The sequence below is a fragment of the Thalassophryne amazonica genome, chromosome 17 (genome assembly GCF_902500255.1).
Source record: "Thalassophryne amazonica chromosome 17, fThaAma1.1, whole genome shotgun sequence".
In the NCBI taxonomy this organism is placed as follows: domain Eukaryota; kingdom Metazoa; phylum Chordata; class Actinopteri; order Batrachoidiformes; family Batrachoididae; genus Thalassophryne; species Thalassophryne amazonica.
The window spans coordinates 45,783,532-45,800,917 of NC_047119.1; the positions used below are offsets into that span (position 1 = coordinate 45,783,532).

Sequence of the window (17,386 nt, forward strand, 5' to 3'; positions counted from 1 at the left end):
AGATGTAAGAGTAGGGATGGGTATCGAGAACCGGTTCCTTTCGGGTATCGTTAAGAAATGATTCGATCTACCGACATCAATAAGCTTTTTGCTTAACGATTCTGTTATCGGTCCTTCCGAGTGGCCGTTGTTTTGGGGGGTGTTTGTCAGGAAAATGATAATTTCTCTACATTGATTATAAATAAGTGTTTCCTGTGAACACCTAGTGACTCTTACGCCTCCATTTCATCCCTGTCTTATTTAAGTTTAATGACAGTTTGTTTCGGTCTCAAACCATATTTCAATGTGTTAATTTCTTCAGTGATTTCCTCCAGAACCATCTGCCAAGCTAGAAAACTGCTGCATCCTAGTAAGAGTAGAATACTACTGGAATGAATTTGAATAAGGAAAGTTGTTTTTTTTTCTCACCTAAATGGATGCTGCACTCACTGCAGTTTATTGTCTGGAATAGTCCCAGATTGAATGAAATACATAGAAAACCTGTAAAGCCTACTTTTAGTACAAAATTCTCGAGGTATCGATAAGAGAATCAATAAGGAATCGGATCGATAAGCAGAATCGATAATGGCATTGATAGATAAAATCTGATCAATACCCATCCCTATGTAAGAGTCACTAGGTGTTCACAGGAAACAGTTATTTATTTCTGTATGTATGTATGTATGTATACTCAACAAAAATATAAATGCAACACTTTTGGTTTTGCTCCCATTTTGTATGAGATGAACTCAAAGATCTAAAACTTTTTCCACACACACAATATCACCATTTCCCTCAAATATTGTTCACAAACCAGTCTAAATCTGTGATAGTGAGCACTTCTCCTTTGCTGAGATAATCCATCCCACCTCACAGGTGTGCCATATCAAGATGCTGATTAGACACCATGATTACTGCACAGGTGTGCCTTAGACTGCCCACAATAAAAGGCCACTCTGAAAGGTGCAGTTTTGTTTTATTGGGGGGGGGATACCAGTCAGTATCTGGTGTGACCACCATTTGCCTCATGCAGTGCAACACATCTCCTTCGCATAGAGTTGATCAGGTTGTCAATTGTGGCCTGTGGAATGTTGGTCCACTCCTCTTCAATGGCTGTGCGAAGTTGCTGGATATTGGCAGGAACTGGTACACGCTGTCGTATACGCCGGTCCAGAGCATCCCAAACATGCTCAATGGGTGACATGTCCGGTGAGTATGCCGGCCATGCAAGAACTGGGACATTTTCAGCTTCCAAGAATTGTGTACAGATCCTTGCAACATGGGGCCGTGCATTATCCTGCTGCAACATGAGGTGATGTTCTTGGATGTATGGCACAACAATGGGCCTCAGGATCTCGTCACGGTATCTCTGTGCATTCAAAATGCCATCAATAAAATGCACCTGTGTTCTTCGTCCATAACAGACGCCTGCCCATACCATAACCCCACCGCCACCATGGGCCACTCGATCCACAACATTGACATCAGAAAACCGCTCACCCACACGACGCCGTCTGCCATCTGCCCTGGACAGTGTGAACCGGGATTCATCCGTGAAGAGAACACCTCTCCAACGTGCCAAACGCCAGCGAATGTGAGCATTTGCCCACTCAAGTCAGTTACGACGACGAACTGGAGTCAGGTCGAGACCCCGATGAGGACGACGAGCATGAGTCAAGATGGCGCCGTTGTATGTGGCCTGCCGTCGGCACTCGCTTCTTTTAGTGTCGTTTTTATTGTTTTTACACTTTGTTGCATGGAATGTGTCACCGCTCCTGGTGTATGATCGCCAGACTCTTATCAGCGTTCGGGCTTCGCTGGAGAATTTCGCCGTTTCTGGCTCGGGCGGCTGCCCCCGCCGCCTGTCTTAGCGTCCGTACCAGACTTTCTACGCCGGCCGCTTGGCGTGTTGCCTCGGCGTCTGCGTCGCAGAGGACGTGGGAAGAGAGGAGGAGTCCGTGTTCGGCTCAGAGTGTGCCTGGCTGTTTCCTGCAAACATGCTCCACGACAATTCATAGCCGGATTCTTCACACCATATGACAGCTACGACGTGCAGCGTTCTCTGACTTTTCGCTATCGGTGGCTCCGGCCGGTTGTCCGGGGTGCCGGGTCTCCACTTCCGCGCCGCCGTCCTGTGAGGAGCTGCAGTCGTGGCTGCGTGCAGGAGAACCTGCGCCCGCTCGGTCGTGTCTCCCAGCAGACTGACGTGCGCTCAGTCTGTGTGGCACTCGTCAACACAAGGTCACTCACAAGTAAGACTTTCATTTTGAATGACTTTTTCTCCAGTCGTGATCTGGACTTTCTCCTGTTAACGGAGACCTGGTTGAAACCAGGTGAAAATAGCGCCTTTTCTGAGCTCCTCCCCCCCGGCTGCTCGTTTTTCAGCTCCCCGCGAGCATCAGGTCGAGGCAGGGGTGTGGCCACGGTTTTTAAAGACAGTTTTAAATGCCGATTTTTATCTTCTAATGTCTACTCCACTTTTGAACTTCAGTTGTTTGTGATGGAGTTCGACTGTCCTGTGCTCTGTGCTGTTGTTTATCGTCCACCAAAATTTAATAAGGATTTTATTCAGGAGTTTTCTGAGTTTCTGGCAGATTTTATCCCAAAATATGACAAATGTTTGGTCTGTGGTGATTTTAATATTCATATCTGTTGTCCTTCTAATCAGCTGGCTGATGATTTTAAAAGCCTCCTGAACTCTTTTGGTCTAACACAAGTTGTGGATGGACCAACACATAATCTTGGACACACCTTGGACCTGGTTATTTCTTTTGGGCTCTCAGTTTCACTTAAGGACATATCAGACATTGCTATTTCATATCACTTTCCTGTTATTTTTGAATTTATTGCTCCTCCATCTGCTAGTAAGCCACTTGTTCCTGTCTCTCGCCGCCGTTTGGTCACCTCCTCGACAGCGGGGGACTTTGCTGCTGCCTTCATGGACTCTCAGTTTTATGCCATGAATGGACTGGTTTCTCCATTACTCCCAGATAACATCCTCTCTTCTTTCCACTCTACATGCACAGTCATTTTGGACTCTGTTGCACCGATGCGCTGCAAATCCAGGAAATCAAAATCCGACCCCTGGTTAAATGCCACAACCCATGCCCTCAGGCAACGCTGCAGACGGGCGGAGAGAAAATGGAAAAAGGACAAACTGCAGGTGTCTCTGGGTTTTCTGAGGGACAGTCTAACTGACTATCAGAAGGCTGTGAAGGAGGCAAAAGCACAATATCTGTCTCATATTATTTCGAGCAGTTGTCATCGTCCCAGTGTGTTATTTCAGACTATAAACTCAGTTGTAAATCCACACACCTCTGTTTTGTTGGACGCTACAACCACAACCTGTGAGGAGTTTCTTCAGTTTTTTATTGATAAGGTTTCATCAGTCAGACAGAACGCTGATCAGAACTGTAATGTTGAGTTGTCTGCTCCTCGTGCACATTCTGCTGTGCTCGAACAGTTTGAGCCCATTTCTTTTGCATCTCTCGCTGATGTTGTAAAACACATAAAATCTACAAGTTGTCCTTTTGATGTTGTTCCAGCTAAGGTGCTGAAGGAGGCTTTTAATACTGTTGGGGCGGGTCTCCTAACTTTTATCAATGCTTGCCTTAGATCAGGGTCTGTTCCAGCTGCTTTTAAACATGCTGTGGTTCGACCTCTTCTTAAAAAACCTCACCTGGACTCATCAGTTTTATCCGATTTTAGACCTGTCTCTCATCTGCCATTTCTATCTAAGGTTTTAGAAAAGGTTGTCTTTTTACAGTTACAATCATTTTTAGAAGACAATCTCATCCTTGAAAAATTCCAGTCTGGGTTTAGATCGCGACACAGCACTGAGTCAGCACTTTTAAAAGTTCATAATGATATTACTCTGTCGGTGGATGCAGGGAATCCTGCTGTGCTGGTTCTGTTGGACCTCACAGCAGCCTTTGATACTGTGGATCACACAGTACTTGTTTCCCGGTTGGAACATTTTATTGGCATTCACGGTATTGCACTTGAGTGGTTTAGATCATATTTGGCTGAAAGGAGCTTTTCTGTCATGATTGGGGACCTTTCCTCATCAACTGCTCCTCTGTGCTGTGGAGTGCCGCAGGGATCTGTCCTTGGGCCGATTCTATTTTCTTTGTACATTCTGCCATTGGGGTCAATTATAACCCAGCACAATTTGTCCTCTCATTGTTATGCAGATGATCTGCAAATCTATCTGCCTGTGAGGACTAATGGGAGTGATGCTTTGTCATCATTATTTAATTGTATTCGTGATGTAAAGCAGTGGCTGTCCCGAAACTTCCTTTACCTGAATGATGGTAAAACTGAGATCATGGTGTTTGAGCGCACTGGCATACCAAATGTGGTAACACCAAATTTTGGTGCTTTGGCTAACTATGTAAAACCAGCTGTCAAGAATTTGGGAGTGATATTTGACAGCTGTTTGAGGTTCGATCAACAGATAAATTCTGTTGTCAAAGCTAGTTTTTTCCAACTTCGCCTCTTGGCTAAAATAAAGCACTTTCTCAGTAGACGTGATCTTGAGACGGCCATTCATGCTTTCATCAGCTCCAGACTTGATTATTGTAATGCACTTTATGCGGGCATTAATCAGTCGTCTCTTGCGCGTCTCCAGTTGGTGCAGAATGCTGCTGCTCGTCTTTTGACAAACACTTCTAGACGTGAGCATATTGCGCCCATCCTATACTTACTCCACTGGCTTCCAGTTCGTTTTAGAATTGATTTTAAAATTTTAATGTTTGTTTTTAAAGCTATTTATGGCCTTGCACCTCCCTACTTGTCTGAAATTTTAACTTTGCGCACCTACAGTAGGACGTTAAGGGCGTCTGGCCAGCTTTACTTAGATGTTCCAAGGTCAAGATATAAACGCTGGGGTGATCATGCTTTCACGGTAGCTGGCCCCAGACTGTGGAATGAGCTACCTCTTGAGTTACGTACTATTCCTGACCTAGCACTTTTTAAATCTAAGTTAAAGACTTATTTATTTAAACTGGCTTTTAACACTTAGTGGGTAGGTGACATGTTCTGTTATTTTTATGTTCTTTTTTTATGTGTTGTTTTAAAATTTTATTTTATATGCGTTTTATTTTGTAAATTTGTGTTTTTAATGTTAAGCACTTTGGACACCAGTCGGTGCTGTAAAGCGCTTTATAAATAAATGTTGATTGATTGATTGATTGATTGATGCAGATGAGCTTCCCTGAGACGGTTTCTGACAGTTTGTGCAGAAATTCTTTGGTTATGCAAACCGATTGTTGTAGAGAAATGAACATTCAATACACGAGTAACAGCTCTGGTTGACATTCCTGCTGTCAGCATGCCAGTTGCACGCTCCCTCAAATCTTGCGACATCTGTGGCATTGTGCTGTGTGATAAAACTGCACCTTTCAGAGTGGCCTTTTATTGTGGACAGTCTAAGGCACACCTGTGCACTAATCATGGTATCTAATCAGCATCTTGATATGGCACACCTGTGAGGTGGGATGGATTATCTCAGCAAAGGAGAAGTGCTCACTATCACAGATTTAGACTGGTTTGTGAACAATATTTGAGGGAAATGGTGATATTGTGTATGTGGAAAAAGTTTTAGATCTTTGAGTTCATCTCACACAAAATGGGAGCAAAACCAAAAGTGTTGCATTTATATTTTTGTTGAGTGTATGTATGTTCACTGTTAGTTGGTTTTCTGTTGTGTTTTTATTCAGGTTCTTTTTGTCTCTTTCTCTAAAATTGTATATAATCATTAGATTAGTTATTATTACTACTATTGTTGCTATTATTATTAATATATAAACAAAAATTAAAAAAAATTACAATTTGTAATACATTTGACTCTTACGACAACAAATGCTTGACAGCTGCAACTGCTTAATGCTAACTTTAACATTGAAAATGCCATAGACATGTTAACGTGTTAGCATCGGTCCCGTTTTTAAGTTATAAAATACATCTATCAACTGGTTCAGAAGACCATAACAGGCCGGTTTAACATAAAAAAAGGTAAATAATACTCACAGACATATGTTCTTTAGGGTTTTAGCGGGGGAAAGCAAAAGAAAAAAATGAATCAACAAAGCAATAATCGAAGCACTACTTCAATCTGAGAATCACTGCTTCGATTGGTACAAGGTTCAAAGCAAAGCCGCGCTGCAGAAAAGTTGATTACAGACCTGCTGCAGGGTCTCTAATCAATGTAGAGAAATTATAATTTTCCTGACAAACACCCCCAAAAAGAACGGCCACTCTGAAGGATCGATAAGGGAATCGTTAAGTAAAAAGGTTATTGATGTCGGTGGATCGAATCATTTCTTAACGATACCCGAAAGGAACCGGTTCTTGATACCCATCCCTAGTACAGAGTAATGTTTTTACGAGATTATTTGCGCAAAACACAAACAAAAGTAAAATGGGCAAAATATTGAAGGGAGTCTGGCTCTACACTTTGGCAAAAAAAAAACAAAAAAAAAAAAAACACTTAACATACTGCACAGTAAAATCATCCCAACATGGATGACGAGATGCAATCAAAAACATTTATTGAAAAAAAAAAGTTTGCATTTACACTTTGTCTCACAGTGCTCAAGTGTTTAATAGCAGCTCTGTTGATCACAGAGTAAAGTTTGTGCCAAACCGTGATGTCTAAATACAAATATGTACCAAATCATGACTTTTGTGTACCATGACACCCCTAATATATAGATTAGGGGCAGCGATAGCCCCTAACATTAGGGGCGGCAAAACCTCACCTTGACTCGTTAGTTTTATCCAATTTTAGACCTGTGTCACATCTGCCATTTCTGTCTAAGGTTTTAGAAAAGGTTGTTTTTATACAGTTACAGTAATTTTTAGAAGACAATTATATCTTTGAAAAATTCCAATCCAGATTTAGATCATGACACAGCTCTGAGTCGGCACTTTTAAAAAGTTCATAATGACATTACTTTGTCGGTAGATGCAGGGAATCCTGCTGTGTAGATCCTGTTGGACCTCACAGCAGCCTCTGATACTGTGGATCACACAGTACTTGTTTCCCGGTGAGAACACCTTATTGGCATTCAAGATACTGCACTTAAGTGTTTTAGATCATATGTGGCTGAAAGGAGTTTTTCTGTTCTGATTGGTGACCTCTCCTCATCAACTGCACCTCTGTGTTGTGGAGTGCCACAGGGTTCTATTCTTGGGCCTATTCTATTTTCTTTGTACATTCTGCCATTGGGGTCAATTACAGGCCAGCACAACATGTCCTTTCATTGCTGGATGATCTGTAAAACTATCTACCTATGATGACAAATGGAAGTGATGCTTTGTTAAATTTATTTAATTGTACTCACAATGTAAAGCAGTGGCTGTCACAAAACTTCCTTTACCTGAATGATGGTAAAACAGACCATTGTGCTTGGACGTTCTGACATGCCGACTGCGGTAACACCAAACTTTGGTGTTCTGGCTAATTATGTAAAACCAGCTGTCAAGAATTTGGGAGTGATATTTGACAGCTATTTGAGGTTCGATCAACAGATAAACTCTGTTGTCAAAGCAAGTTTTTTCCAGCTTCATCTTCTGGCTAAAGTAAAGCACTTCCTCAGCAGATGTGATCTTGAGATGGGTCATTCATGCTTTCATTAGCTTGATTACTGTAATGCACTTTATGCTGGCATAAACCAGTCTTCTTTTGCACACCTCCAATTGGTGCAGAATGCTGCTGCTCGTCTTTTAACAAACACTTTTGGATGTGAGCATGTTACACCTGTCTTGTACTCACTCCACTGGCTTCGGGTTCATTTTAGAACTGATTTTAATGTTTGTTTTTAAAGTTATTAATGGTCTTGCACCTCCTTACCTGTCTCAAGTTTTAACTCTCTGCACTTACAGTAGGATATTATGGGCGTCTGGCCAGCTTTATTTCGATGTTCCGAGGTCAAAATATAAATTCTGGGGTGAACGTGCTTTTGTGGTAGCTGGCCCCAAACTGTGGAACAAGCTAACCCTTGACTTGTGCACTATTCCTGACCTAACCCTTTTTAAATCTAAGTAAAAGACATTTACTTAAGCTGGCTTTTAACACAGCGGGGAGGTGACATGTTCTGTTTTTATGTGCTGTTTTTATGTTGTTGTATGTGTGTTTTATTTTTATGAATATGTGTTTTACTGTAAAGCACTTTGGACACCATCGGGCTGCTGTAAAGCGCTTTATAAATAAATGTTGATTGATTGATGTTGGTCCATATTGACATGACGTGGTCTGCCCATTCTCCTCTGACATCAACAAGGCATTTTCGCCCACACAACTGCCACTCACTGGATATCTTCTTTTTTTCCAGACCATTCCGTGTAAACTGCGGAGATGGCTGTGCATGAAAATCCCAGTAGATCAGCAGTTTTCTGAAACACTCAGACCAGCCTGTCTGGCACCAACAACAAAACCACGTTCAAAGTGAACTTTCTTCCCCATTTTGATGATCGCTGTGAACTTCAGTAAGTGGTCTTCACCACATCAAGACGCCTAAATGCAGTGAGTTGCTGCCATGTGATTGGCTGATTAGCTATTTATGTTAAAAAGCAATTGAACAGGTGTTCCTAATAAAATGGCCGGTGAGTGTGTGTATATTTTATATATTAGGGATGTGCAGCTGATCTGCTCTGTGTCAGCCTGATCCCATCAGATCTCAGAAGCAAAGCAGTGCAGCATCTGGTTAGTACTTGGATGGGAGACCTCTTCGAAACACCAACTGCTGTGTGTGTTTCTCCAGGTAAAACTGGAGTTGTGTCAGGAAGGGCATCCAGCATAAAACGTGTGCCGAATACCAATGCGGACTCGAGTATATCCGTTGTGGCTACACCGACCAACAACGGGAGCAGCTGAACTGACAACATATATTAGGGATGCACCAATACCACTTTTTTCCAAACTGAGTACAAGTACATACATTTCTGTATTCATCGGTATCGAGTATCGATACAAATACTTAATGATACCATACAGTTTTATGATGACTTTGAAATCATGTTTTATTCATCAGCTGTTCCTTACTTTGACTGTAACTGCTACCAATGTCATTTGCTTTGTCTTTATTCACAAACATTTCACTAAAATGATGTAACTTCACTTTTTGACGACGACAAATTGTCCTTTAACATTAACCGTGAGTTTCTTAACAAACATGACATTGGCAGACATCTCACTGAAATATAACCTGTGGACGTCAGCACTGCAAAATATATAACACCACTAACAGAACTGAAATTGTCCATCAGTAACTTTATGTCTGTGAGGACAAAAAGCCTTTTTTGAAAATGTGAGGGGCAGATTCTTTTTGATGAAAAGGAGCTTCTCTGCATTATCAGCTGTGAGACGGTTTCTGTTTTTATCTACAATGTGTGACACTAAGGTAAACAGCCTTTCACTCTCCACACCATTTTTTTTTTTTTTTTAGCTTTTAATTAAATACGTACTGGAAACATACACAAATACAAAGTGTAATTTTTTTTTCCCTCCAAAGGTGAAACATGTAAATATTGGAGGAGCATGGCGTGTGCACACACGCGGTGTTGGGTAGCATGTCCGCACAACATGGAGGCAAAATAGAGTAAATTTAACATTATTTTCTTTGTGGATCATGGGATAATTTCATTGCGTGCACACAGACTCACCTGTTGCCTGTGGGAACTGAGATGTTAATGAATGAGGCTCGCAGTGACTCTTTCTTGAGACGCAAAAGTGCAGCCCATGGAAAGGAGAGGAATTAAGGTCTGAATGCAGCACCACAGACATTCAACAAACGGATTACACCTGTAGCGCACTGAGCCGGTCTCACATCATCCTGGACAGCCACACCAGGGGCTGAAACTCACCAACCTGACATAGATAATCTCCGCCACTGAAACTGTGATTTGACGGAGGGAACAGTGGGGCAAAGTCCCAAAGTCACAGAGGGACGTTTTCAGCCACGACAAGGAATTAAAGTACAACCCCAATTCCAATAAAGTTGGGACGTTGTGTAAAATGTAAATAAAAACAGAATACAATGATTTGCAAATCCTCTTCATCCTATATTCAATTGAATATACCACAGAGACCAGATATTTAATGTCCAAACTGATAAACTTTATTGTTGTTGTGCAAATATTTGCTCATTTTGAAATAGATGCCTGCAACAGTGGTATGTTTACCACTGTGTTACATCAACGTTCCTTCCAACAAAACTCAATAAGCGTTTGAGAACTGAGGACACTAATTATTGAACCTTTGTAGGTGGAATTCTTTTACGTTCTTGCTTGATGTACAACTTCAGTTCAGGTCTCCGTTGTCGTATTTTGCGCTTCATAAGGTGCCACACATTTTCAATGGGTGACAGGTCTGGACTGCAGGCAGGCCAGTCTAGTATCCACACTCTTACTACGAAGCCACACTGTTGTAACGTGCAGAATTTGGCTTGGCATTGTGTTACTGAAATAACCAGGGACGTCCCTGAAAAAGACATTGCTTGGATGGCAGCATGTGTTGCTCCAAAACCTGGATGTACCTTTCAGCATTGATGGTACCATCACAGATGTGTAAGCTGCCCATGCCATGGGCAGTAACACACACCCAAACCATCACAGATGCTGGCTTTTAAACTTTGCACTGGTAATAATCTGGATGGGCTTTTTCCTCTTTTGTCCGGAGGACACAATGTTCATGATTTCCAAAAACAATTTGAAATGTGGACTCAGACAACAGCATACTTTTCCACTTTGCATCTGTCCACTTCAAATGAGCTTGGGCCCAGAGAAGGCAGCGGTGTTTCTGGATGTTGTTGATGTATGGCTTTCGCTTTGCATGGTAGAGTTTTAACTTGAACTTGTGGATGTGGCGACGAACTGTGTTAACTCACAATGGTTTTCTGAAGTGTTCCTGAGTCCACGCGGTAAGATTCAATGATGTTGGTTTATAATACAGTGCCGTTGAGAGGTCGAAGGTCACGGGCATTCGATGTTGGTTTTCGGCCTTGCAGCTTAAGTGTAGAAAGATCTCCAGATTCTCTGAATTTTCTGATTATATTATGGACTGTAGATGATGGAATCCCTAAATTCCTTGCAACTGAACGTTGAGAAACATTGTTCTTAAACTGTTGGACTATTTTTTTCACGTAGTTGTTCACAAAGTGGTGATCCTCGTCCCATCTTTGCTTGTGAATGGCTGAGCCTTTTGGGGATGCTCCTTTTCTACCCAATCATGACACTCACCTGTTTCCAATTAACCTGTTCACCTGTGGAATGTTCCAAACAGGTGTTCTTTGAGCATTCATCAATTTTCCCAGTATTTTGTTGCCCCGGTCCCAACTTTTTTGAAATGTGTTGCAGGCATCCATTTCAAAATGGGCAAAGATTTGCACAAAAACAATAGTTTATTCATTTGAACATTAAATATCTGGTCTTTGTGGTGTATTCAATTGAATATAAGTTGAAGAAGATTTGCAAATCGTATTCTGTTTTTATTTACATTTCACACAATGTCCCAACTTCACTGGAATTGGGGTTGTATTTTCAAGTGTTGTTTTCCAAACTCAGGAGGCTGTATGTGGATTATTTTTCTTCAGGATCATGTGATGATGAATTCCTCGAACAGGTAAGACTTTATTTACTCTATGTGTGAATTTACTCTCCGCATGACGACTGCGGCTTTCAGCCAATCAATGGACAGCACTGATGGACGTATTTCAATATATGAGTAAATTACATGAAAGCCTGTAAAATCCATAAATTTAGGCACATCATTGTTTAAGTACAAAACGTGTAAAAAAAAAAAAAAAGTCGTGGCTTGTCTGGAAATTACGGAGCGTGTATGAAAATCCCCCATTGAGAGGTTGACATCACGCTGCTGTAAAGGGATATTGGGTGCAGTAGTATCGGAGAAGTTTTATGATTACAAGTAAATGAATACGGGATTGGGCCGATACTGGTGTCGGAATTGGTGCATCCCTAATATATGTAATTTATTTCTACTAGGCAGAGAAAGTTGGACCTGTGTTTGGCTGAATTGTAAAATCTTTTGCACCAGGGGTACAGGGTCATAATGGTCTCTTATTTGTAAGGAATACTTTAAAAAAAAATTTAATTACAAACAACAAATAAATCTTGAACTCTGAATATGTCAGAGGAGTCATGAAATACATGAATAAATAAAATATAAGAAATAATAATAAAATCATGTCAGAGCAATCATTTGTGGTTATTTGAGCAGGCATTAAAACAACCGAGTTCACACAGAACGATGTCCAGAGTCTCCACGGGACTCTGTGCTGCACAGTTAGCCAGAGAGAAACTAGAATGACTTTTGCTGTGGACACATGATACAATGCACCTGTAACAACAAACTGTCAGCGTGTGTAATGTTGGTGGTTTTGAATATTTCTGAGGAGCCACATAAAGGACTTTGCGGTGACAGTGTCAGCGAGCGTGAACATAACAGATGAAAGCGGCCCAGCCAATCTTCTGGATGTCAAGGTGTTATCCTCATGAAAGCACCGCAGACACAATGACACATCTTTACTTCTTCTGAGGACAAGTGTTGGTCCTCAGTGATGAACCAAAAATAGTCTCCAGCGTTAATGATAGACACCGCAGTCTGCCAAAAGTCTCCTGTGGCACAACAAATATGATTTAGACCACTAAAGAATGAGATTAAAGGAAAACTTATCTCACAATGTGAAAGAACCTGGAGAAAGAGATAAAGTAAAACTCTGCAAGCAGCAGGAAAACCCTTAATCCAAGAAAAAAAAAGTCCATATAACTCATTCTCTAGAAATCACTTTTTGAGAACCCGTAAGAGTGTCAAAGTTTTCATTTGCCCTAGATCAACATGAAGACCCAGACTGGCGGGACTCAGCCATCAGTACACGTGTACATCTGTACACAGTGAAAGTCTTGAACTTGTTGAGAAATTCAGTTATCTCAGGAGTGACATTCATGTCTTGGGGAGCTTGATGCATTAGCTCAAGTGCTCTGGAGACAACTTATGTCAACATGAGTAGAGCCCAACTGATATATCTTTGGCTGACAATACGAGCCTTTCATGGATGTCATTATCACTGTTACTTTTGCCAATATGAGAACTTTTATTTTATTTGACCAGATAATCAATGCAGAAAAAAACAAAAAAACAAAACGCCTGTTGGAAGTTTGTCCAGCACAGAGCCCTCTGATGCCACTGTTTACAATGCTGTCAAGCATGGCTGGGACCCCCGTCACCACCACCACCATCACCCATTGGTCACACTAGATACAAGAGAGAGTTAAAGTGACCAGCTGTCATTCATTTTCAATCAGAGTGGTCATTTTGCAGCTGCAAAGAGACAATGGTCACTTTACCGGCAGCTAGGCAGAGCCAAAACAGACCTCAAGTCTTTTTTATGCAAATAGTAAGCGAAGTGACATGGCGACTGCCAATCTGAGTGACTAGGCAGTGTGACCTCAGCTGGTTGTTTGCTCACTCAGAAACAGCTTATTTCTGTATAAATCTAATATGTCCCTCATATATTTTGTAAAATTTAGTGAGGAATAAATACTTCTAACAAGGCAACACCTCTGAAGTGTTTTACCAGACATCTTATGGTGATGTCAGTGTGTACATCCCGGGAATGCCCATCAAACGATAAAGCTAACAGTGTGTCGCTGTCATTGTGACCGTATGACATCAGTGTTGAGGACCTGAGCAAATGGAAAAAATGACAAGGACACAACACATATATTATCTCTGTGTGATAGATAGATGGCTACTTTTGGGAGGTGGGGATGGACCAGTGGTCGGCAACCAGGATGTAGGGTGGGACGGATGTGGCAATACGCGGCACAAGCACATGCTACGTGATCAATGGAAAAATCCTATTTGCTGTACTTCAAATGGAAGTATGCTCTGCACTAGTTCATAATAGACAAAATTGTGATTAAAAACAAGTGACACCCGGTGTCAGACCGAACACAAATATGAAAAATCAGTCCACCCTGCCTTCAGTGCGCATGAGTCATTTCGGAGCGTCGGCAGTATTTCACAGATTATCACCTCGTTTCTGCTTCAAACTGCACTCCAGTCATCATCTATCTCAGCGCCAGATATCTGAAGCTTTTGTACAATCATTTCCACATGAATTCAGCATTATTTCATAAGAAAAGACGGAGGAAGTGATCAGAGTGCTGCAACCATGCTCCTGCTGCATTCACCGTCATGCTCCGTCATTTCAAAGCATCACTGATTATTGCCTCGTTTCCACTTACAACGCCATTGTTTCTGATTAAAACTGACTTTAGGATGATTTAAGAAGTTTTACCTTGTCATCTGATGGTTAAGAATCCCATTATTCCCTTTGATCGCTTTGAGTGAAGAGAGTCCATCTCAGATGAGCTGCTGAGGTCCGAAATGCCGCATGCGCAGTGAAGGCAGGGCGGACCAGTTTTTTTTTTTTTTTTTTTTTTTTTGGGGGGGGGGGGGGGGGGGGGCGTTCGGTCTTCGATACCGGCACTAGTGCTCACAAAACATAAACTAACCAAACAAGACCTCTGTGGACAAAGCCTTGAGTGTTGACAAATTGCAACAAATGCTTAAAAATTATTTTGCAATATTTTATAAATGAACCATTTAAAATATTAAATTGAAAATAATCGATAACGTAATGAAAATAATGGCAGTTTGCAGCTCTGTTACAACATCCCAGAGCACAGGGAAGGCTCTTCAAATTGCTCGTTTCGTCTAACCATCCAGAACACAAAAATGAACTTGAACACAACAATGATAGTGACAGAAAATACTCAGGTGCCGGTCAAACTGCAGCATTTCTCCTCAACAAACGTCAATCATCAAAGTCTTTCCAGTGGATGAACTCGTTAATCAACTTATGTTTCAGCAATGATAAAAAAACAAAACAACCCAAAATCATCTTCCTCATCAATTTTCCTCCTCACTAAAAAAAAGTCAGTTAGTTTTACTCTCAAAATGCATAAAACACCGTAATCAATATGGTTTTGCCCCAAGAGCAAAAAAAAAAAAACCCTCACACACCAACAAACCATATCTTTAATCATCTTGTTTAGTCTGACCAACAGTCCCCACAGAAACTCACATTTCAGCGATAAACACAGAGAAAAGGACCAAATCATCACTGTCAAGGAGAATCTAAGAAAAGGGAGAGAAAGCTGAATCGACCTTAGAGGCAACAGAAAACAGATCGGCTGCCAATGGCATGTATTTCCATCATTGATTAATCGTTCTCTGATCCCAGCCTGTCAAATATGATTGATTATATGTTGCTTTTCTGAATGTAAATGGGCTTCAGATTTGTCAAACAAAATATGGAAGTGTGATGTTGAACTTGAGGAAAGTGCGATAGGTATCTTTCACCATTTTAAATAACTAATTAGTTGAAACATACAAAATCAACAAAATAGGTATGTTAGGCTGAAAAACCCAATCATTTTGTGACAAAAATTTTCTGCTTTTCTCCATTTTTATATCACTTATAATAAAATTTTGAATCTGAAAATGTGACCTTGCACTTTGGTTTCTTTGGACATCATACACTAAACAATAACTAATTAACACCACTCATTAAAGTCATGTAGAATGGAAGCTTCATCCTACCTACCTGACAGAGAATGTCTGTTAAATAATCAAGAATTATCAGCTGATTAGTCATAAACACTCAGCAAATTTTCTGGACTTCAACTTTTAATTTGGCAAATTTAAACGAATAGGAAAAATAAGCACAGAACAGTTATATATAGAAAACACACTGCAGGGGGGAAAAGCTGCAAAAAATTAAATGAGAAAGAAAAGAATCTAATTCTAACGTTAAAATTTAGCTTTTCATCTGTATCATGGATGGGAAGTTTAAAGTTTTTAAGTATTTTTCCATCTGAAAACGAACATTCTTTTTCTCTCTCTTCACTAATTTGTCGACGCCGTTTCACAAAACTTCGCTCGCACAAAAAGTACGCAAAAGAGTGCGCAAAGATGTCAGACAAAAGTCATTACTGTCACAGCTTAAGTTTTTACTTGTAAAATTTTTTTTACTTGTCAAATACTCACGTTGTTCAAGAAAATGAGGAGGAAAAAAAAAACAAAACAAACAAACGCCGCCGCAGCGCGTGACGTAGCTGCACGCGCTGTCAAAGCAAAAACATCAGAAAGAGGTTTTTGTTTTTTTTTTTAAACAGAGTTTTGAAAGTAACTCACCCAGTGACAAGAACGGTTTGGTTTCCATGTCTGTTCGGTTAGCTCATACCAGCTCAGACGACCAGGAGTTTTTCGCAGGCTGGACCGGACCCGGACAAGAACCAGAACCCGGTCCGGAGCAGCGGCGCGAGCCGGTGTTCGGGCGGAGACAAGCGCTAAAAGTGAGAGTGACAGTCCGGGCAGATCACTGGTTGTTTTCGGCTCGTCTTCGCCCCGCTGCTTTCAGCGCTCTGTCTGTCTGCGCGCACAACTCCTCCAGCTACTGGATCCGCACTGCGAAGGGCCCGACCAGGGGGTTCTCCGAGCAGCGGGCACCGAGCTACAGCGACGCCCAGCAGAACCGCACAGTGCACGCTGCTCTTTCAAAAAATAAATAAATAAATAAATAATTACCGTAGAAATAAACAAGTAAATAAACTCTTCATGGGCGAATCACACCACGCCTTACTGGAACTCCGCCCCTTCGCAAAAACATTCCTCACAGGACTCGCGGAGCGGAGGGGGGAGGCGGGGGGGGCTCAACATACAAAAAGAAACAAACAAAAATCCTTCCTTACTCTTTAAAAACACACTTGTTCATGTACTCCTTATATATAAAAACACTCATTACCATAGAAATGAATGAATAAACAAACAAATAAATAAATGCCCCCATACACCCCGCCTCCCACCAAAAAAAAAAAAAAAAAAATTCCTTCCGTAGTCTTTAAAAACATTCATCATACTCCTCATAAAAACACTCAGTACAGAATGAATGAATGTAAAACTGCATGGCCGAATACACACTCCTTACAGGGCCAAAAAAAAAATACAAGACAAAACAATCAAACAAAAAGACATTCATCATACTCCTTATAAAAACACTCATTACAGAATGAATGAATGAATGTAAAACTGCATGGCCAAAAACACACTCCTTACAGGGCCAAAAATAGCACCCCTAAAAATACAAAACAAAACAAACAAAACACATTCATCATACTCCTTATAAAAACACTCATTACAGAATGAATGAATGAATGAATGTAAAACTGCATGGCCAAAAACACACTCCTTACAGGGCCAAAAATAGCACCCCTAAAAATACAAAACAAAACAAACAAACAAACAAAACACATTCATCATACTCCTTATAAAAACACTCATTACAGAATGAATGAATGAATGTAAAACTGCATGGCCAAA

At 41.0% G+C, this 17,386-nt stretch overlaps 1 protein-coding gene across 2 annotated transcripts in view; it reads right to left on the bottom strand.

Annotated features, from left to right (window-relative positions):
* The window catches only part of rxraa (retinoid X receptor, alpha a), a 234,596-nt gene extending 218,129 nt beyond the window's left edge, over window positions 1-16,467 (bottom strand). Inside the window, exon 1 of one of the 2 annotated variants that reach the window (XM_034191948.1) lies at window positions 16,202-16,467. In XM_034191948.1, coding sequence (XP_034047839.1) covers window positions 16,202-16,229 — 28 coding nt within the window. In that variant the 5' untranslated portion in view covers window positions 16,230-16,467. The remainder of the gene's footprint in view (window positions 1-16,201) is intronic. The other variant, XM_034191949.1, reaches the window with a different exon arrangement.
* Window positions 16,468-17,386: the final 919 nt, after the last annotated feature.